The following is a 22,949-nucleotide window of genomic DNA, read 5'->3' on the forward strand; positions in this document are numbered from 1 at the left end:
GCAATCAGTGGCATATGTGCGAGAATTGTTCGGCAACCGTGTGATCTCGCGATTCGGTAACATTCCCTGCCCCCCTAGAACGCCATATTTATCCATTTGTGATTGTTTTTCTTGTGGTGCTACCTCAAGAGCAAAGTCCACACGACACAACCAAGAACCCTGGACGAGTTAAAACAAAGAATTAGGAATGCAGTTCACAGTATCCCAGTTGAGATGTAGCAGCGGTCAATGAGGAATCTCAACAACAGATTTCACTAATGTATTCTTACAGGACACCGCCATCTAAAGGACGTAGGTTATTAAAAAAAAAAAAAAAAAAAAAAAAAAAAAATGGAAAATGCCATCAATGTTTCGTAAATGGCAAAGTTGTAAGATAAAACTTTGAACATAGCTGCTAAGGTGCAGTGACCGTGTCAGGATTATATTGTAACAAATAAGCCCTCGGTCACAAATATTAAGTCAAAATTGACGTGGTTTCGACGCTACTATGAGCGTCGTCTTCAGAATTAGACTAACTGTACTAAAACACTAGGTATATAGTACATTAATAAAATTAAAGTTTGTACTGACGCGAAAAGGTGCAGTACTTACAAGTCACATATTAAAAAAGATCGACGCCGCAAAGGCGACGTCATGAACACAAGTTAAAAGGCGAGCCACTAAGGGCTGCTCGTACTGTGAACAAGGGTTGCAAACCAATTTTACAAACTTGGTCTGTAGTTTCCTGAATGCAAGCGTTGAATATAAGAGGAAAAATAGCATGACCTTGTCTCTAATTTTTGCTTCTTGTTCCTCATGAAAATTCCTAATCACAGCCACTTCGTTCTTATAAAAACTGTATCACTTGCACGTATTTGTACTTTAGACTGGCTTTCTTCAGCACTCTAACCATCTGTTGGCAGATAATCTTATCACACTCCTTTTCCAGTTCTACACAGGCAATATAAGCCTGTTTATTTTTCTGTATTTGCTTTTCGATAAGACGTCTCAGTGACAGAATCCCTTCTCTTGATGCTAATCCCCTCGGGAATCCAAACTTAGCTTCACTCATCATATCCTCCGTCTTCTCTTAAATTCTCCTCATAATTATCTGTAGGGGCCTATGAGAATTTCTAATGCATGCAGTATTAGGCTTGACGTTCGGTACTATTCATATTTTGTAGCTGCCACCTTCTTCAGTACCCAAACCGTGACGCATTTCCTGAAGTCGGCTGGTATATCTGATGTTATACCTGTAGATCGACCTAATCTGTCAACAACTTTTTATTAGTTCTGCAGGAATCATCAATAAGAATTACTTTGTTCTTCCAAAGATCCTTAAGAGCTTTCTCCAATTATCCTTGCAGAACGTCATCATCATCATCATCATCATCATCATCATCATCATCATCATCATCATCATCATCATCATCATCATCTGCTTCCTCTTCTTTTTCTATTACATCCTCCAATAACAGTGTTCTATCATGCAATTTCTCAATGTATGCTTTCCATCTCTTCACCAAACAGCATTTGTCGTCCCCTCACCCAGAAAGCTGGACTAATACTGAAAGGAAAGCCATTCCAATGAAATTCCATGGCAATATGTCCTGGCAAAGAGAGAAAGGTTTCAGAAAATCTACAGGGTTATTACAAATGGTTGAAGCGATTTCACAGCTCTATAATAACTTTATTATTTGAGATATTTTCACAATGCTTTGCACACACATACAAAAACTCAGAAAGTTTTTTTTAGGCATTCACAAATGTTCGATATGTGCCCCTTTAGTGATTCGGCAGACATCAAGCCGATAATAAAGTTCCTCCCACACTCGGCGCAGCATGTCCCCATCAATGAGTTCGAAAGCATCGTTGATGCGAGCTCGCAGTTCTGGCACGTTTCTTGGTAGAGGAGGTTTAAACACTGAATCTTTCACATAACCCCACAGAAAGAAATCGCATGGGGTTAAATCGGGAGAGCGTGGAGGCCATGACATGAATTGCTGATCATGATCTCCACCACGACCGATCCATCGGTTTTCCAATCTCCTGTTTAAGAAATGCCGAACATCATGATGGAAGTGCGGTGGAGCACCATCCTGTTGAAAGATGAAGTTGGCGCTGTCGGTCTCCAGTTGTGGCATGAGCCAATTTTCCAGCATGTCCAGATACACGTGTCCTGTAACGTTTTTTTCGCAGAAGAAAAAGGGGCCGTAAACTTTAAACCGTGAGATTGCACAAAACACGTTAACTTTTGGTGAATTGCGAATTTGCTGCACGAATGCGTGAGGATTCTCTACCGCCCAGATTCGCACATTGTGTCTGTTCACCATTAAGAAAAAATGTTGCTTTATCACTGAAAACAAGTTTCGCACTGAACGCATCCTCTTCCATGAGCTGTTTCAACCGCGCCAAAAATTCAAAGCGTTTGACTTTGTCATCGGGTGTCAGGGCTTGTAAACGGTAAGGCTTCTGCTTTAGCCTTTTCCGTAAGATTTTCCAAACCGTCGGCTGTGGTACGTTTAGCTCCCTGCTTGCTTTATTCGTCGACTTCCGCCGGCTACACGTGAAACTTGCCCGCACGCGTTCAACCGTTTCTTCGCTCACTGCAGGCCGACCCGTTGATTTCCCCTTACAGAGGCATCCAGAAGCTTTAAACTGCGCATACCATCGCCGAATGGAGTTAGCAGTTGGTGGATCTTTGTTGAACTTCGTCCTGAAGTGTCGTTGCACTGTTATGACTGACTGATGTGAGTGCATTTCAAGCACGACATACGCTTTCTCGGCTCCTGTCGAATGGAGTTAGCAGTTGGTGGATCTTTGTTGAACTTCGTCCTGAAGTGTCGTTGCACTGTTATGACTGACTGATGTGAGTGCATTACAAGCACAACATACGCTTTCTCGGCTCCTGTCGCCATTTTGTCTCACTGCGCTCTGACGGCAGAAATCTGAAGTGCGGCTTCAGCCGAACAAAACTTTATGAGTTTTTCTACGTATCTGTAGTGTGTCGTGACCATATGTCAATGAATGGAGCTACAGTGAATTTATGAAATCGCTTCATTCATTTGTAATAGCCCTGTAATGTTGGATTTGGTTTTGAAGTCAACAACGTCCTAAAACGTCATGTAACACTTAATTTGAAAAGTGCTGTTTCAGGCTTTCCCCAGCTTAATAACAGGTTCACGGGCATTGTATTGGATAATGTTGTGAAAGCTGCACAATATTTCAATGAGGCTGCTGCTCGTCACTTTAAGGTGCTTACTGACACACTGCTGCAGCGACTCTTGTATATACTGGCTCGCTAGAAAACCGCAGTTGCCAGGGGGTGTGGCTATAATGTCCTCATAGACAAATCAGAGCACACGGCTATGTCTAGTGCCCCCCTGCCAGATAAACAGGCCACGGTCTTTGAATGTGTGACACAGGAAAAGTGCAACTGCAAATTGTGGTCTAGCGTGCGAGCGGGCACAATGTTGGTGCCCATTTCAAGTGTGTGGACTGATTCCCTGTCTTTGTTGACTGATTCCTTCATCTGCGGCCATTGACACTTTAGTAATTCCAATGCTGGTCCCCATGCCTTGCTGAGCTGAAATCCTGTGTGTCTATTATTCACGTCATTACTTATAGGTATTTTGACTGCTTTTTTAATGATGGAGTCCCAGTACGTGGAAGCAGATGAAAGGATCTTTGTCTCTCTGTACTCCATGCTATATCTCGTGTCAAGACAGTGTTCAGCAACAGCAGATTTTTCTGGCTGCCCCCGTTTGGTGTGATGTCTATGTTTCACACATCTGTCCTTAACATCGCAACACATCTCAATGTACATTTTCCACACTGGCACGGGACACTATACAGGGTGAGTCACCTAACATTACCGCTGGATATATTTCGTAAACCACATCAAATACTGACGAATCGATTCCACAGACCGATCGTGAGGAGAGGGGCTAGTGTAATTGTTTAATACAAACCATACAAAAATGCACGGAAGTATGTTTTTTAACACAAACCTACTTTTTTTTTATCGGAACCACGTTAGTTTTGTTAGCACATCTGAACATATAAACAAATACGTAATCAGTGCCGTTTGTTGCTTTGTAAAATGTTAATTACTTCCGGAGATATTGTAACCTAAAGTTGACGCTTGAGTACCACTCCTCCGCTGTTCGATCGTGTGTATCGGAGAGCACCGAATTATGTAGGGATCCAAAGGGAACGGTGAGGGACCTTAGGTACAGAAGAGACTGGAACAGCACATTACGTCCACATGCTAACACCTTTTTATTGGTCTTTTTCACTGACGCACATTTACATTACCATCAGGGGTGAGGTACACGTACACACGTGGTTTCCGTTTTCAATTACGGAGTGGAATAGAGTGTGTCCCGACATGTCAGGCCAATAGATTTTCAATGTGGTGGCCATCATTTGCTGCACACAATTGCAATCTCTGGCGTAATGAATGTCGTTCCCGCCGCAGTACATCTGGTGTAATGTCGCCGCAGGCTGCCACAATACGTTGTTTCATATCCTCTGAGGTTGTAGGCACATCACAGTACACATTCTCCTTTAACGTACCCCATAGAAAGAAGTCCAGAGGTGTAAGATCAGGAGGTCGGGCTGGCCAATTTATGCGTCCTCCACGTCCTATGAAACGCCCGTCGAACATCCTGTCAAGGGTCAGCGTAGTGTTAATTGCGGTATGTGCAGGTGCACCATCATGCTGCTACCACACACGTCGACGCGTTTCCAGTGGGACATTTTCGAGCAACGTTGGCAGATCATTCTGTAGAAACGCGATGTATGTTGCAGCTGTTTGGGCCCCTGCAATGACGTGAGGACCAATGAGGTGGTCGCCAATGATTCCGCACCATACATTTACAGTCCACGGTCGCTGTCGCTCTACCTCTCTGAGCCAGCAAGTATTGTCCACGGACCAGTAATGCATGTTCCGTAGATTCACTGCCCCGTGGTTTGTGAAACCCGCTTCATCGGTAAAAAGGTAGAACTGCAACGCATTCTCTGTTAATGCCCATTGACAGAATTGCACTCGATGATTTAAGTCAACACCATGAAATTGCTGATGTAGCGACACATGAAACGGGTGAAAGCGGTGACGATGCAGTATGCGCATGACACTACTTTGACTCAGTCCACCGGCTCTCGCAATGTCCCGTGTACTCTAGTGTGGGTTCATGGCAACAGCAGCTGACACACCAACTGCACCCGCTTCTCCTGTGACGGGCCTGTTACGGACCCGTTTGCGTGCTACGACCATACCTGTTGCATACAGTTGGCGGTAGATGTTTTGAAATGTGCGGCACGTTGGATGCTCTCTGTCCGGATACCGTTCTGCATACACCCTGCAGGCTTCAGCTGCATTTCGTCGACACTCGCCATAGATGAGTATCATCTCCGCCTTTTCAGAGTTCGAATATACCATGGTCACCGTGTTACGTCTGGTAACACGGTGTACTACAGTTGGTCTGCGTGCGGAGACGAATGCAGAATAACAATAGCAGCAAGCGCTACATGCGGACACTGCGACAGCTAGACCAAACCACAACAGTGCACTACAGCCACACTCGTAAACACGGTCGTCATCATAAGCATGTCTCTGCAGATGCTGCTCGCCGACTGTGGCCCGTGTTTGTTACAACACGCAACTGAACGTCGGAGGTTTCAAGCGTCAACTTTAGGTTACAATATCTCCGGATGTAATTAACATTTTACAAAGCAACAAACGGCACTGATTACGTATTTGTTTATATGTTCAGATGTGCTAACAAAACTAACGGGGTTTCGTTCAAAAAATCGTAAGCTTGTGTTAAAAAACGTACTTCCGTGCATTTTTGTATGGTTTGTATTAAACAATTACACTAGCCCCTCTCCTCACGTTCGGTCTGTGGAATCGGTTCGTCAGTATTTGATGTGGTTTACGAAATATATCCAGCGGTAACGTTAGGTGACTCACCCTGTATATCCCTAGTTTACTTAGACTCAGGCTGCCTTTAACGGAATCCCACATCGTTTGCCCCGTGCTGGAGGGCGGAAGACATTTTATTTTGTGTTTCTTGAGTAGCTTGCCAATCTTGAAGTGTCCTTCAAGAACGTACGGTAGAAAAACCACCCTCATGGAGTTCCCCATTTCTTCTGGTTTTTCTTGGGCTTTAATGCGTTCAAACGCAGCTAGCTGCCTGAACAGGGCCCAGTTGGTCCTGCCGATCATCCATTTTGGTGGCTTCTGTTCAAGCAATCCTACATCCAAAGTTTCTTTCCACTCCACTGACAAGGGAACTTCCCCATCGCACCCCCCTCAGATTTAGTTATAAGTTGGCACAGTGGATAGGCCTTGAAAAACTGAACACAGATCAATCGAGAAAACAGGAAGAAGTTCTGTGGAACTATGAAAAAAATAAGGAAAATATACAAACTGAGTAGTCCATGTGCAGTATAGGCAACACCAAGGGTAGTGTGAGCGCAACAGCGCTGTGGTCCCGTGGTTAGCGTGAGCAGCTGCGGAACGAGAGGTCCTTAGTTGAAGTCTTCCCTCGAGTGAAAAGTTTACTTTCTTTATTTTCGCAACGTTATGATCTGTCCGTTCGTTCATTCATTGACGTCTCTGTTCACTGTAATAAGTTTAGTGTCTGTGTTTTGCATCGCAAAACCGTGCGATTAGTAGACGAAAGGACGTGCCTTTCCAATGGGAACCGAAAACATTTGATCGCAAGGTCATAGGTCAACCGATTCCTCCACAGGAAAACACGTCTGATATATTCTATACGACACTGGTGACGGAATGTGCGTCACATGACAGGAAAATGTTGTCGACCCACCTAACTTGTACACTTGGCGAATGGGTAAAAAGATTCTTCTACCTTGCCCGAATTAGGTTTTCTTGTGGATATGATAATCACTCCCAAAAAAGTGATCGCATCGGACGGACGGACAGATAATAATGGTATGAAAATAAAAAATTAAATTTTTCACTCGAGGAAAGATTTGAACCAAGGACCTCTCGTTTCGCAGCTGCTCACGCTAACAACAAGACCACGGCGCTCCTGACCTGAAAATACCCTTTATGTTGCCTACAATGCACATGGACTACTCAGTTTGTATATTTTGCTTATTTTTTCATAGTTCCACACAACTTCTTCCTGTTTTCTCGGTTGATCTGTGTTCAGTTTTTCAAGGCCTATCCATTGTGCCAACTTATAACTAAATCTGAGGGGGGTGCGATGGGGAGGTTCCCTTGTGAGTCTGCAAGGGCTGGACAGCAAAAAGAGACATCAATGGCTGAGGATGACCCAGTAGCAGCCGTCAAGAAATGAGCCTCACCATATTGATGTTTTGAGGATGCAGAGCTCCTGAGACATCAGGATGTTCACCAGGACTCGATCCCTGGTAGATGTACAGTTTAAGCACCATAATACATTATGGGCATTAAAAATCACCCAGAATGAGAAATGGATAGAGGAGTTGTTCAATAATGTCTGTGAGAGCCTCAGAGGCTACTGCATACTATGGAGGTAAATACAGGGTGTTACAAAAAGGTACGGCCAAACTTTCAGGAAACATTCCTCACACACAAATAAAGAAAAGATGATATGTGGACATGTGTCCGTAAACGCTTAATTTCCATGGTAGAGCTCATTTTAGTTTCGTCAGTATGTACTGCACTTCCTCGATTCACTGCCAGTTGCCCAACTGAAGGAAGGTAATATTCACTTCGGTGTTTGTGTTGACATGCGACTCATTACTCTACAGTACTAGCATCAAGCACATCAGTACGTAGCATCAATAGGTTAGTGTTCATCACGAACGTGGTTTTGCAGTCAGTGCAATGTTTACAAATGCGGAGTTGGCAGATGCCCATTTGATGCATGGATTAGCACGGGGCAATAGCCGTGGCGCGGTACGTTTGTATCGAGACAGATTTCCAGAACGAAGGTGTCCCGACAGGAAGACGTTCGAAGCAATTGATCGGCGTCTTAGGGAGCACGGAACATTCCAGCCTATGACTCGCGACTGGAGAAGACCTAGAACGAAGAGGACACCTGCGATGGACGAGGCAATTCTTCGTGCAGTTGACGATAACCCTAATGTCAGCGTCAGAGAAGTTGCTGCTGTAAAAGGTAACGTTGACCACGTATGGAGAGTGCTACGGGAGAACCAGTTGTTTCCGTACCATGTACAGCGTGTGCAGGCACTATTAGCAGCTGACTGGCCTCCACGGGTACAGTTCTGCGAATGGTTCATCTAACAATGTGTCAATCCTCATTTCAGTGCAAATGTTCTCTTTACGGATGAGGTTTCATTCCAACGTGATCAAATTGTAAATTTTCACAATCAACGTGTGGGCTGACGAGAATCCGCACGCAATTGTGCAATCACGTCATCAACACAGATTTTCTGAGAACGTTTGGGCAGGCATTGTTGGTGATGTCTTTCTTGATTGGGCACCATGTTCTTCCACCTACGCTCAATGGAGCATGTTATCATGATTTCATACGGGATACTCTACCTGTGCTGCTAGAACATGTTCCTTTACAAGTACGAAACAACATGTGGTTCATGCACGATGGAGCTCCTGCACATTTCAGTCGAACTGTTCGTACGCTTCTCAACAACAGATTCGGTGGCCGATGGATTGGCAGAGGCGGACCAATTCCATGGCCTCCACGCTCTCCTGACCTCAACCCTCTTGACTTTCATTTATGGGGGCATTTGAAAGCTCTTGTCTACGCAACCCCAGTACCAAATGTAGAGACTCTTCGTGCTCTTATTGTGGACGGCTGTGATACAATACGCCATTCTCCAAGGCTGCATCAGTGCATCAGGAATTCCATGCGACAGAAGATGGATGCATGTATCCTCGCTAACGGAGGACATTTTGAACATTTCCTGTAACAAAGTGTTTGAAGTCACGCTGGTACGTTCTATTGCTGTGTGTTTCCATTCCATGATTAATGTGATTTGAAGAGAAGTAATAAAATGAGCTCTAACATGGAAAGTAAGAGTTTCCGGACACATGACCACATAACATATTTTCTTTCTTTGTGTGTGAGGAATGTTTCCTGAAAGTTTGGCCGTACCTTTTTGTAACACCCTGTATAGGCCCACATGAATCGCAACAACTACTGCTTGTAGGTCAGTAGAGAGAGGGGGAGAGAGAGAGAGAGATAGAGAGAGAGAGAGAGAGAGAGAGAAGAATGGTGTGTGTTATTGGCAAACACAGCAACACCTCCCTTGACTCTTTCAGGTTATCTTTTCAGCTGAGGTACAGCCCATTAGCATGGGGGCATCAGTGGCTTTGAAATGTGTTTGCTGTAAACATAAGCATAGGAGCTGTGCCTGTGTAAGGAGTTTCAGTTCCTCCAAATGTATCCTGAAAACATTCATGTTCCACTGTAGTATGGAAGTTATTTATCACTAGGGTTTACATTCACCCTGTCTTTCTGCCAGGATGGGGAGCCCACAATGGGTGGAGTTTCAGCCTTGGGCAAGGTGGTTGCCCCTGGCAGACTTTGCAGTCCACTGGCTCTGAAGAAGCAGCAGCAGATCCATGAAGTCTACTGACATCGACATTATCTGATGATTTTCTGCCTATTTTTGCCTGCCATGGAAACTTCTCATTTGCTTTTCTAGTTTGTCAGGGCTTTGCAGGAGCTACCGCAGTAGCAGTGGAGGCAGTGCACGATTTTTTACTGGGCTCTGCCTTTGGAGGCACTGGAAGGTCTGCATTAATGGCAACTGTGGCTTTATCTGACGCTCTTGGGAGGGCTATGGGCTCTGAAACAACTGCAGCTTGACATGTGCACTGACAGACACAGGTGCAAGTGTTGACACTAGCAACCTCCATTTGTGTAGAACTGCTGGCTATCTAAAGATACTTCTTAAGGGCCGAAGCAAATGATCTAGTGAATGTGGGAGGCTATATGGCCTTTCAGATCTTGGCCTCACCATATGGGATGCATTTCTATGCCTTAATCTCTTGTATTTTCCTTTCTTCAAAGATGACACTGCAATCCCTAATCAAGACAGGGAGATCTCCAGAGCAATTTACACACTTTGGAGGGGAGGAGCAACCACCTCCTTCATAGGCAGACTTGCCACATTTGCTTACATTCTAAGATGGTGTGATTAATCTCCTGGCATTGAAAACAGCACACTGGGTTGGGCACATATGACCATACGCTAAGATGTAGGAAACAAGCCTTGATATGATTTAGGAGCTTCATGCTATTGAAGGTAAGGCTGAAGGAGTCAGATTATATGAGATCCCCATCCACCCTTTTCAATATAAAAGGGCAAATCAGAAACTCTTTGCCCCTATTTTTTGCCAAATTACAGCTGTAAATGCAAAGCCAACAAATTTATTCCCAGCTTTGGACCTTTCTTGATTCGTGCTGGCCTCATCTGCTGGTAGCTCCACCACATGGCGCTGTTGTCAGTTGTTGAAGATAGCGTTTGTGCTTCACACATCCATGGTGTTAGAGCAACGATGTGTGATTCGTTTCCTATGGCGCAAGGGATGAAACCCCATTGAGATCTACAGGGAAGTGCTGCCCAAATACGGGGAAAACAAACTTTCTGGCACATTAAAACTGTGTATCAGACCGAGACTCTAACTCGGGACCATTGCCTTTTTCAGCCATGTGCTCTACCTTGCAAGGTTCACAGAAGAGCTTCTGTGAAGTTTGGACGGTAGGAGATGAGGTACTGGCAGAAATGAAGCTGTGAGGACAGGTCGTGAGCTGTGCTTGGGTAACTCAGTCAGTAGAGCACTTGCCTGTGAAAAGCAAAGGTTCCGAGTTTCGGTTCTCGGTCCAGCATACAGTTTTAATCTCCCAGGAAGTTTCGTATCAGCACACACTGAAGATGAGGAGCAGCTGTCTCGTTGAAATACTGTGCAGTTTCCACAACATTATTTGAAGTGACACCTGTGAAGCAATGAACCGTAAGTTGGAAAGTTCGTATTACAAATTTGGTGGCTCTGGGGTATACAGGAGTCATCATTATACTGGCCAAACCAATTCCTCTTTTAATGTTAGGTCTAAGAAACACAGACAGACACGCAACAAAACTTTCTTGGGGTTGCATTTAGCAGGAAGTGGTCATACTATACTCTATAGGGAGCATTGAGAATAGTACGCGTATTCTCCACAGGGTGCAAAAAGGCCTTGCTCTTAACTTATTAGAAGCACTTGAGATTTATAGAGCCAAAGAACCGGAGATGGCAAGAGTGCCTATGGGCAGCGTGATTTTGTACCCAATGCCTACTTTGCTTTATTTGACAATGCTCTACATTAATCACTGAATGCCTCACTTGCATATATCTTGCCTTGTCATTATGTACTATAGAGTGTGTTATATTTTTGCTTCATTTTCTTACATTGATGTTATTACTCTCTAGTTTGATTGTCCCTTCTCTGTTTATATATTTAATTCCACTACATAATTTTATTAGTTGACTGATACAATGTTTTATTATTCCTTTTTTTTATTTTAATGGCGCATCGGAGGGTACGAGAGACCCTCTGTCGGTGAAGTTCCTCTGACCACTTCTCACCTATGTCACATTCTGGTGGCTACACCAAGAGATCACCTTGGCATCATTCCGTAGTTATTTCATCATTTTTATATTATTCTATTAGCCCCACATAAGCTCGTTCTTGTGTATGTTATTATTTTAATCTGAAATAACCACAAGACTTCATCGAGATTTACCGAGAAAGAATAAATTCGCATACAACCACAAGAGTATCTCAGAATCACATATCACTTAACCATTACATTTCCAACAGTTTTAAATTAAACTTTATTCACGTTTTTATCATATTTCACTTTACATCACTGTATACTTTTACACTTGATACTTCCACAATAGATTTTATGTAGTGTTTATTTCACTTTTATGGCATTTTGTATAATTTTCAGGGTGATCTGAAACAGTCTGAGCACTTGTAAGGGTGTTACAGGGTAGATTGTGCTCAGAAATAATTGTTAAGAAAAAATTTGAAACTTTACACAGTTTCCAAGTAAATTATCACTGAAGTTAGCCAATTAGGCCACTGAGTGTGCAAATTCAAGTGGCTTCAGGGATACAATTAGTGTCAGTTGTTATAGTGTACATGATAGTGTACAAGACTGCTCAACCTTTGGCTCAGGAGGACAAAGGTTCAAACCCGCATCAGGCCATCCTGATTTAGGTTTTCCATGATTTCTCTAAAATGCTTCCAGCAAATGCTGGCATGGTTTCTTTGAAAGGGGCATGGGCAACTTCCTTTCCCATCCTTCCCTAATCCAACGGGACCGATGACCTCACTGTTTGGTCCCCTCTCCCAAACTCAACCAACAAACCTTTGGCTCAGGTTCAATCCATACTGCCATCCCATGTCCAATTTTCGTATCACCCTCTTGTTCACTTTCAGGAAACCATATGAAGAACATGTTCAGTCTAAGCTTCTCCGGTGGGCTGCTTCAATTTGCGTGCCCGGCAGCTTGTTTGGCTAACTTCAATGCTAATAAACACAGAAATGGCCCACCGTTATCAAATTTTTTTTCTTAATTATTTCTAAGCGCAACCTACCCAGAAACATGCTTACAAGTTTCTCAGACTGTTTCTGACAACCCTGTATAACTGAACAATACATGTAGGATTACAATAGTAATGTCTATCGAGCTTATGACAAACATTTTTTGTGGCTACTATACCACAGTTTGTTATGAACAGAAGCACTGTTAAAAGGATGACACTGTCATTGTAATGGTCGTGGTCTAGTTTACACCATATTTTAAACATTCTGGACAATGCTAAGCTGATTTCATGTGTATTTTTTGATTATGCCACCATGGCTTTATTATAAGGATCATTCAAATGAAAATCTTAAAATTGCTATAATGTTGTTAATTGCAACAATTAACAAAACTACACTTAATTTTTCAACGTAGTCTCTTGTTATTGAGTGCACGTGTTCCATTGCTTCAAAATGCATAGATACCAACGTGGAAGAATTCTTTTGGTCACGTGTGCAGCCAGTCATGCACTGCCATTTTCACCTCTTTGTCACTTCTGTAGTACCTGCCTCCCACTTCTTCTTTGAAAGCACTGAACAGATGAAAGTCACTAGGCGTGAGGTCTGGTGAATAGGGAGGATGTACCAAACATTTAAGTTTAATTTTCATGAATAGTCTCAACTGTCTTATGGGCAGTAGGCAGTCAGGTGCTGTCACACTGTAGCGAAACACCTGAAGTCTGAACTCCTTGTTTACTCCTGACTGCATGGCGAAGTTGACTTTTCAGCATGTCTGAATAAGAAACACTGGTTACTGTCACTCCCATATCAATGTAATGTTCCAAAATTACTCCATTTGCATCCCAGAAGAGAATGAGCACAGCTTTTCCAACAGATGGTCAAGTGCTGAATTTTTTTGTGTCGGTGATGAGCTGTTACTCCATTCCTCGCTTGACCTTTATGTTTCTGTATGGTGACAGTGGACCCAAGTCTCATCACTTACAACAGTTTTTCCTAGAAATGCATCACCTTCAATGTGGAAACGATGCAGAAGTTCTTCCCAGGCAATGACGCAACGGTGTTTTGATCCGGCAGTCAACTGACATGGAACCATCTTGAAGAAACCTTACTGAAGTGCAGTACATTGTGGGCAATATTCTGTGCTGAGCCAATACTAGTCTTCAAACTTGTGGCTATTTTGTTCAGAGTTATGCATCTGTTCTCCTTTTTGAGCTCCCCCACCAAGGTAATATTCTTGTCCATCACTACACAGTAAGCCTACCCTGGTCTTGGGGCATAACCCACAGAAGCTACATCGCCTTTAAACTTTCTAAACCTCTCGTACACTTGCTGCAGTGACAAACATTAATCACCATACTGTGCTGTCTTTCTGCAATGAACTTCTACACAGAAACACACATCAGGGATCACTGCTTACTCACAATGTGTGTTGACTGTGAGGCAGCCATCTTTTGTGGATGATGCTGCCTTCTCTTGCAATGCAGCATCAGTCTGCTTTCTGTTGGTCATTTTGTCACTTTCCGAACCTACCAACTCTGTCACACAAGTTTTTGAAATTTTATGGAGCTTTTAAGGTTTTCATTTGAATCACCTTCATACGTTAGGACATGTTTTAAAGCAGGTACACCTTGTCGTACTTTAAGCACATTCCTTTTCATTGTGGCATATTTTATTGTCTTAAGATGTAGACTGTGTACCAGTTGCATTTAGGTTTCCAATGTTTTGTTGCAGGTATGAAGATGCTCATTGTTAACTGAACCAGTAGTCTAAGAAACAAGTTATTTTGTGATCTCAGACAGAAATAAAATAAAAAAAATATTCTGAACTTATGTGTATTTCTCCAATTAACTACTACCACTAACTTCCAAATGGCAATACACTGCTATTCTAAATTTTTTCAAACAGTTGTTAAAATTTTTAATTCTGGACTATTCTAAACCAAACTTTACTTTGCACTCTTAACATAACAATATGCACTACTGACCTGAACCACTGTTAAGATAATACACTATGTAAGCTGAGAATATTTTTCATATATTATTCAAATAAAAATTTCTTGGTCTTTCAGACAAGAGAGAGTAGTGAAAATGGACAATATTTTGTATGAGATTCTCTTCTGTTGGTAACTGGTGATGTGTCAAGATTGGTTCTTGCTCCTTGTTTTACAGTTACCACTGCATAATAGACCAACCTCTTTCTCACATCCATGCTGGAACTCTACAGTAGTTCATTCTGCCATTACAAATGAAAGTGTGGCCCTCGATGTACTGGACACAGGAAAGTACCTGTAAAATTGGAACCAGGTACAGGGGTTGGACAAAAATATGGAAACACTCCGCAGGTACTACCCAAGCCTGCAGGCTGTGCCGTTGTATTTGACCATAAACAGTACCTGTGTGATGTCTTCGGTATGTTGCAAGAGTCAGGCCATGATCAGAACAGTGTTCTGTATATTTTTGAATTTGTTATGGCAGACCTAAGTGAGTCTGAACGTGGGCAAATTGTTGGTGCTTGAATAATGGGTGCTTCCATAACCAAGGTAGCCGAAGTGCTTGGTATTTCAAGAGGCACATTCAAGTTTCTACTGTGTACAGGGAAAGCAGAAAAACTTGATCCAATACATTGCCGTGCAATGTGTTTAGTGATCATGACAGGTCAGCTGCAAAAGTCCCTGCTGAACTGAACTTGTGAAGCCTGTGAGCACAAAAACAACATGGGAGCTCTGTAAGCACAGAATTGCAGGGTAAAATGAAATACCAAAACCATTCATCAGTGATGCAAATGCCCGTAACAGGAAAACATGGTGCCGGAGCCATAAAGCCTAAACTATGGTGCAATGGAAGAAAGTAATTAAGCCACACGAGTCTTTGATTATGCTGTTTCCAACTTCTGGCCAAGTTAATACCCCCACGAGTGAAACATGGTAGGGGTTTGGAGATGATTTGGGCAGCCTTTGAGCCAGATGGTTACTCTGCGAGGTTGAGTTACTGCCAAGATTGTGTGAGCATTCTGGCTCATCAAGTCAAACTCATGTCATGGTACAATGTTGATTCGTTAATGGTGATGCTGTGTTCAAAGATGGCAGGACCCCTGTTCTCATAGCTTTCATCGTACAGGACTGATTTTGCGAATTATCACATCCCTCCAGGCCACTAGTCACAAGATTGCAATATTACTGAGCCTCTGTGGTCTACTTCACATAGATCATCATCGTTACCTGAACTTGCCACTATTTTGCACAAAGAATGGTATAAGATTCCTTTTAAGGCCATACAAGACCTGTATTTATCCATTCTGAGATGGCTGGAAGCTGGTTTGAACAACAACAGGTTTCCTCAACCATATTAGGAATGGTAAAATTGCAATGCTTTCATATTTTACTCCATGAAAGTTTTGTCCAAATCTTGAAATTTCCCCTGAAAATGATAGGTTTGACAGAAAATGACAGGTCTGAAAAATGTTTTCCTGTCAGATTCGCTCGGCTTTAAGTCTAGGAAATCTGATTATTTAAAGTTGCTGATAAAGCCTACATGATGAACAAATATTCTGTTTGACATACAAATTGCTTATCTAAAATCTTCAGTGGCATTTATGCTCTTGCTAAGATTTGTCATTTATCACTCTCAATGTATTAACACACACAGCTTAAGTGGGCACACCAGAGAATATGTAGTGTATTATATAAAACGACACTGCACTGTGACCATCTTTTTTTTTCTGCACGAGAGGCAATTCTTTGAAATTGCAGCAGCAAACTGCTATTCCCCCCCCACAACAGAAACGTGACTGCCTCTGAGAACAGCTACTGCTGTCATCCATTTCAAAAAAAGAAAACTAAAAAATGTTCTGCTCATTGGACCATCATAAAAAATGGTAACATTATATTTAATTACTTTTGATTGTGTTTTTTAGGAGGAAGAGCAATGTTAAAGACAGAGCTTGAGCTAACTTTATGAATGAGTTCACATACAGCTACTCAAGTGTTTGCATATTTTGCATTTCTGACTTTCACTCACTTTCATATTTTCTAGCACTTTACTTTGACACCACGTGGAAATGAAATTCCCTCAAGTTCCATATTTCAGCCGACTTATCAAAGGATTATTACTACAATTGCACAATAATATTTTAAAATTAGTACTATCATGTGCCATAACTAAATGGCTACAGTTTCATTAACTGTTATTCTGAAAATAACACAGATTCCAGAAATAGTATTGGGAACTGGTGGTGAAATAGTGCTGCTTCATCTGCTAATGTGCAGACGCAGTGAATATGCACAGTCCCGCAACACGAATTTTATGGTCTTACGTGCAGCCCAACAATCCTAGTTTCCTCGCAAGTGTCAGAGTTTACTACATTTCTTTTTCGACTCACCTTTCTCTACATTGTTGACCACTGTGACTGAAATAAGAAGAAAACGAAAATTAAAAAAACAATATATTTCCATGTGGCACACAACATAATAATTGACACAAGGCTGTTAATGTAAAGAGGCTGAAGTGTGAAACAGAATAAACTGAGAAGCATACATGCTATGTTGTGTGCAAAAGAAATGAGCAAAGTGACTTTTTTACACACATGGATTATAAGGAAAGCATCTGGGGAGGAGGAAGAGGGAGAAATATCAAAATTGACAGTAGTAATTTTGAATGTATAAAATTCTTTCCCAGTAAAACTCATTACTTAATATATTCAAAGCTGTAACTAACTTTACAAAGAAGAAAAAGTTCTTTCATCATTCAATTTGCTTCTACTATCCTTTCTTGTAGTAAATGGTACCAAATGTGGCAAATAAAAGTAGCTGTAAGTACCAGAAAGAACTGTTATTAAAATTTGTTCTACAAACAGTTTCTATTGTTCAGTTACCTACTGCATGCAACAATGAAACAGTAACACTTCCCGCCAAAGGAAAGTTTGATATGGTGGAGTTTAACACCTGGTCAACAGTAGGGTAATTTAAAATGAAGCACAAAGTCATTTGACAAGAATCTGGCAAGGATTTGTTAACGATTTGTCTGACTACTACAGCATACACAGAAAGAGATTTGGGGAAACTATCATGATCTTAATATTTTCAAGTGGAGATCGTGACTCCACGTATCCTGAATGCAAAGTCATTTTCTTAAGCACTGGACCATCTCACTTGGTTCCCACCACAAACAAATGGTTACTCATCATGCACAGCTAAGTCTTATCATCAGTCAGCTTCCCTCCCATTTGCAATATAGTAAGAGTACTGTGTGACAACTTTACAATTCTCATTCTCGTTTTTACATTAATGAAACCACAGTTTAGTTACAATGAGATGTCAAGTAAAGGCAACATTCTTCCCTGTAATACTTAAGACCTATTCTTAGTTACACCAACAGTTTCAGGTTATATACTGTAGAAATTTGAGTACTTAACAAGAGCAAAATGCAACAGACATTAAAAGGGCAGAGAACTGAACACAATATACTACCATTCATGGCCAGTTTTCAAACAGTCTGCAAATTGGAAACGTAAAATTACTATGACTAAGAGATGACACAAATTTGTACTGACTCAGTACAATCCTTCACATTGTACGAAACAGTCTTGCACATAAACAAATCAAGAGTTATGTGTGAATTGAAGGTGTAGAGGGGGCAGAAGGGAAGGGATTACTGATGTCAGCTGCATCGGGACATTATGCGGAATCAGAGGTGACGAGCGTAAATGTCTACCGGACTGGGATCTCCTGCTTACTAGACAGGTTTGTTAAGCACTGCGCCACCTGTGACATCGTGTTATCACAAATGCATGGACACTCTCAACATGCCTCACAGCTTACACGCACTCCCACCGAGCACCGCCTATCCGCAGTCCCTGTCTGTTTCCTCCATGCTTGCTACTCAGATTCCCGCAGGTCAGACATACCTCTGCATCCACACTGAGGAGAGTGGACTAATTGCACATCTGGGTGATTCAATTATATGAATACATGGTGTCTGTTCCTTCGGACATGTTCGAAAGAGCACACACTGTGCATTGATATAAATCACAAGTTCTCATACATACTGAGAGAACTGTTTTCACTTATAACAAAATTTATGCTGTATCCCTGAAAGTAATAGCAATGAACACAAATTACTTACAAATTCACCCAATTATTGTTTGTAGCAAGATCTTATATCACATCTCACACCAAGATTTCTAGATGTATTTAACCTGATGCATGGGGAAATGACAATACAAAGCGTAAGAATGATTAGCAATGTAAAAAAGTAATAATAAAAAAATTTAATACCCACATGCATCACAATGTCAAGGCAATATTTGAACACTATTACGTAATGCATTTTCTACACACTAAATCATTTAATTTTTAGGTTTCTAATGGATAAGTTTCCATTATGAATCTCTCTGTAATATTACTTTCACTTTTTTTTATAGGTCCTTTATTATCTAATTGTATGATTTTTTTTCCAGGGAATATATTATGACCCATCTCATCAACAATGTAACTAATCCTCCCCCCCCCCCCCCAAAAAAAAAAGATATATATATGAGAGAGAGAGAGAGAGAGAGAGAGAGAGAGAGAGAGAGAGAGAGAGAGAGAGAGAGAGAGAGTGAGTCTTATTTCCTCTCATAAATTAACAAACCACAAATGCCTAATGGCGGTGATTGTTTTCTGGGCACTCAATGGTGTAGTTATCCGAATATGAACTGAAAACTTCATTAGAATTAAGCCTTTCCTCATATGCAGTCTTCTTAGTACAGTCCCCCAGGGACACAAATCGGAGACTTTAAAGACTGTTTAATGATGACAATGGAGGAAGTGGTTGCTTCTCAACATGTTAAAACAGAAAGTAAATATCATTTATTGGAGCTTGTATGACTGTGTGAACATTTATTCTTGAATAGAACTAAACTATAGTCATGGCATGAAATACTTATAAAACAATAATTATCTGCAGTAAGTGCTAGAAGTTACTCCCTGGTATGTGTGGCTGACTGATCCTAATAAAAACAGGAAGGAGCCAACCACTGTGAGACCAAGTAAATGTTGGGCAACAGTTTTACACATGGATGTCAAAAATGCTTAAACAAAAACCTGTGACTCAATTTAACAATAAATATTAAGAGAAATAGACACAGTGAAAAATTGTAAAGCCACTTCAGATAATGATGGATGGCTTCATCACTGACTGAAGAATTAAGCAGCTATTTAGATACATAAAAACAATCCACAGATAATTTGGGCAGGAATTGTGACAACACAGAAATCTTAAAACCTTCTCCATACTTGCTTGTTATTTAAAACAGTGGCTAAATGATTACCAACAAAACTTGCTGTTCTCACCAGAATATAAAATTCAGTCAAGTAAGATGTGGTGCACCAACAGTGGTACACCGCAAGACAGCGCAAAGGTGAGTCGTCCTGTCAGAGGAGATGACAGTAAGAGGACAGGGCCCTACTCTCAATCATGTTAAAGTTATTTCTTTCCATGCATGTGACTGGAAGAACGTTCACTACAGCAAAATTGTAGGCCTCATCAGTCTTAATTCATTACTTTGTACCTCCAGACAATCTCCCAGTGATTTAACTCTCCACCTCAAATAATGAGGAAATAGAACCCAAGAGGACAGTACAGGGAGTACATCATTGTCTTTGCATGCATCTCTTGTTGCTGTACTATCTTTCTCGTTCCCCACATTACCTGGTACCCTGCAGAATGATACTTCCTCCCTTGATACTATAAAGGAAGAAAGAACAGTTTAACACCCAGTTGCCAGCATGGTCATTAGACACAGAGCACAAGTTCAGTTTATGAAAGGAAACTGGCCATGCACTTTTCAAAGGAACCATCCCAGCATTTGTCTAGAGCAATTTATAGAAATTATGGAGAACCTAAATCTGGATGGCTGGATATAGATTTCAACTGCTGTCATCTAGAAGCGAGTCCAGTGTGCTTATAACTACACCACCTCACTCAGTCTTGACATTATAGTATGTAAAGTGCTCTTACATAGTTTAGACCACTTTGTATGCTCGGTACATTTACTGAATAGTCTGTAGGGCACTTTGGGAGAGTCTGAGAAGACAAGGAAGTTATTCTGTCAATTGCAGTTCATGTCCTCTGGTTCCTTTAGAGTTCTATAGAGCTTTACATCAAAGACTTTAAAATCATCTGGAAGTTTCATACTAAAGACGCTATCAAGGAAACTGCTTAGAAGCTGGTAGTATGACCCTACTTAGAACCCTAAGTGTTAAATTTTGGCACTCATCTAAAAACTAATAAAAACTTGTTTTAATACAATATATTTACAAAATTTCTCAAACTCTGCAAAGTTTATAAGATCCAGTCAGATGAAAATGAGACAGACATGTGGGTAGGCCTATACTGCCAAGGTTGTTTTGACTATACTGCACAAGTCTCACTGGGAAGCCTTTACACATCCTCCTTACACTCCTGATCTTTCCCCATGCAATTTCCATATTTTTGGAGCTCTTATTACAGATATTTGTGGTTGTCTATTTTCTTTAAGTGACGAGGTTCACACCTGAGTGTAATCGTGATTCTGTAGGCAACTACAAACATTTTTCTATGAAGGCATTGACTATCTTGCCTCACAGTGGGGTATACATACATATTACGTTATGGCATTTATTTTTTAAATAAACCGTTTCTTTACTTTTTTCATCTATCTCGTTTTCATGTGACTGCCCCTTATAAAAACAGCTTTGGCCTCACTACTAACCAGGAGGGTACTTGCTCCAACCTTGTTTTAAAACATTGAAGTCTGCACCACTGTGCTCTGCAGGCTGCCCAAACAAGCTTGCTGCCCTTCTGCAATTTACGTACATTTGTTTTCTTGATGGTCTAGTAAGAAGATTAAGGGTCAGAGAGTGAGGGGTTGACCCGACATTATAAACATGTCACACTATGAGGAACTTACACCGGATGTTTGAGAGATGGATCCCCAGGCTTAGCACAGAGGCTGAGGACGGTTGTGTATAAAACACAGCCATACTCCAGCCATGACCAAACAAAGGCTTTGTAAAATAGAAAATCTGTCTGCCTCCACTATACAACACTAAGGAACTTTAAAATGTTTAGAGCTCTTGCCTTGTGATGTTTCATACGTGACAGCTACGCGAGTTTCTCATTTACGATCAGACCCAGGAACTTTACTGATTCCATTTAAACTAAGAGTAATGTGTCTCAGTCATAGTTCAGTTTGACTAAAAACATGACGTATACGATTAAAACAAATTTATCTGGGAAAAAATTGAAGCCTGTGTTTGTTGGCATAAATCTAATTTTCTTAATGCTAGTGGCAGTTGTCGAGCATTTGTTTCAAGAAGAAGACAAAGAGGTTTGAAAAATTGTTCACAAGAAGAGCATCAGACAGGGTTCCTAACTGGACACTATGCTGTTGCCAGCTATTGCAAAAGGAGTAACACTTAAAATGCTCATCTGAGGAACATCATTCTCCTGGGTATGTCGATCTGATGGTGCTTCTGAACCTAAAATACAGGATCACATCATAGTGGGACAACAACCCCAGAAGCCCCATTAACACAGTTGCCATATGAGAATTTGTCTCCATAGTGTCAGAGGCCTTTTCAACATAAAAAATTGCTATCAAGTGATGACAACATAAAAAGCCTTTTGTATTGTTTCCTCAACAAGCATTAGGTTGTTAAGTTTATAGCGGCATCAACAGAAAGCCACATTTATGGCCACTGTGAAGTTTTTTGTTCTCTAGAACTCATACTAAGCAGCTGTTTACCATTTATTCCAGTGCCCTTCTCCATACAACCAGTATGCAATAAATACTTGGGCTGGTGCAACACTTTCCGAGTTTTAGTAATGTGATCATGTTTACTTCCCTCTAAGAATCACAGTATTGTATCTCAGGTTCTGTTAGAAGAAGAAGAAGAAGAAGAAGAAGGCATGGGGAGGTAGATTTTTCACTCAATATTTTAAATATTGCAACATGTCTAGTACACTTTGTCTGGCTCTGGTGTTTTATTGCAAGCCACAGTTGTATTCTTCAGTGTTGCTGGAGCTCTAGTACAAACATGTCCTCTCAGTTAATTCCAGATTCTGCTTGGGTGTAGGAAGGACCTCGTTTGGCATTAGATGGAATTTGTTCAAAGTATTTGAACATTGTCTGGGCTACAACACCCAGCGTAATGCTTACAGCACCATTCCTGAATGGCCCCTGCAGTACACACATTTCCTTACCGATTGATCCTTCTCAGTGATTCCCATACATCTGCTGATGATGTGAAACAATATAATGCAAAAATTCCTGCAAGGAATACAATATAGCACTGCGTTTTTGCCCAAGCTATGTGAAAGGCCACCAGATTATAAGCAGACAAATTACACTGAAACCCTCAGTGACACTTGCTTGTCCCTGATGGCTGGTTTGCACTCCTTGGACCATAATGGG

At 41.4% G+C, this 22,949-nt stretch overlaps 1 protein-coding gene across 2 annotated transcripts in view; it reads right to left on the reverse strand.

The window, feature by feature from the left end:
- LOC126469918 (palmitoyltransferase ZDHHC20-B-like) overlaps window positions 1–22,949 on the reverse strand; it is a 257,733-nt gene that overhangs the window by 163,233 nt on the left and 71,551 nt on the right. For both annotated transcript variants that reach the window (XM_050097310.1, XM_050097309.1), the window contains exon 2: window positions 16,896–16,922. In XM_050097310.1, coding sequence (XP_049953267.1) covers window positions 16,896–16,922 — 27 coding nt within the window. The remainder of the gene's footprint in view (window positions 1–16,895; window positions 16,923–22,949) is intronic.

The sequence above is a fragment of the Schistocerca serialis genome, chromosome 3, assembly GCF_023864345.2.
Source record: "Schistocerca serialis cubense isolate TAMUIC-IGC-003099 chromosome 3, iqSchSeri2.2, whole genome shotgun sequence".
Classification (NCBI taxonomy): domain Eukaryota; kingdom Metazoa; phylum Arthropoda; class Insecta; order Orthoptera; family Acrididae; genus Schistocerca; species Schistocerca serialis.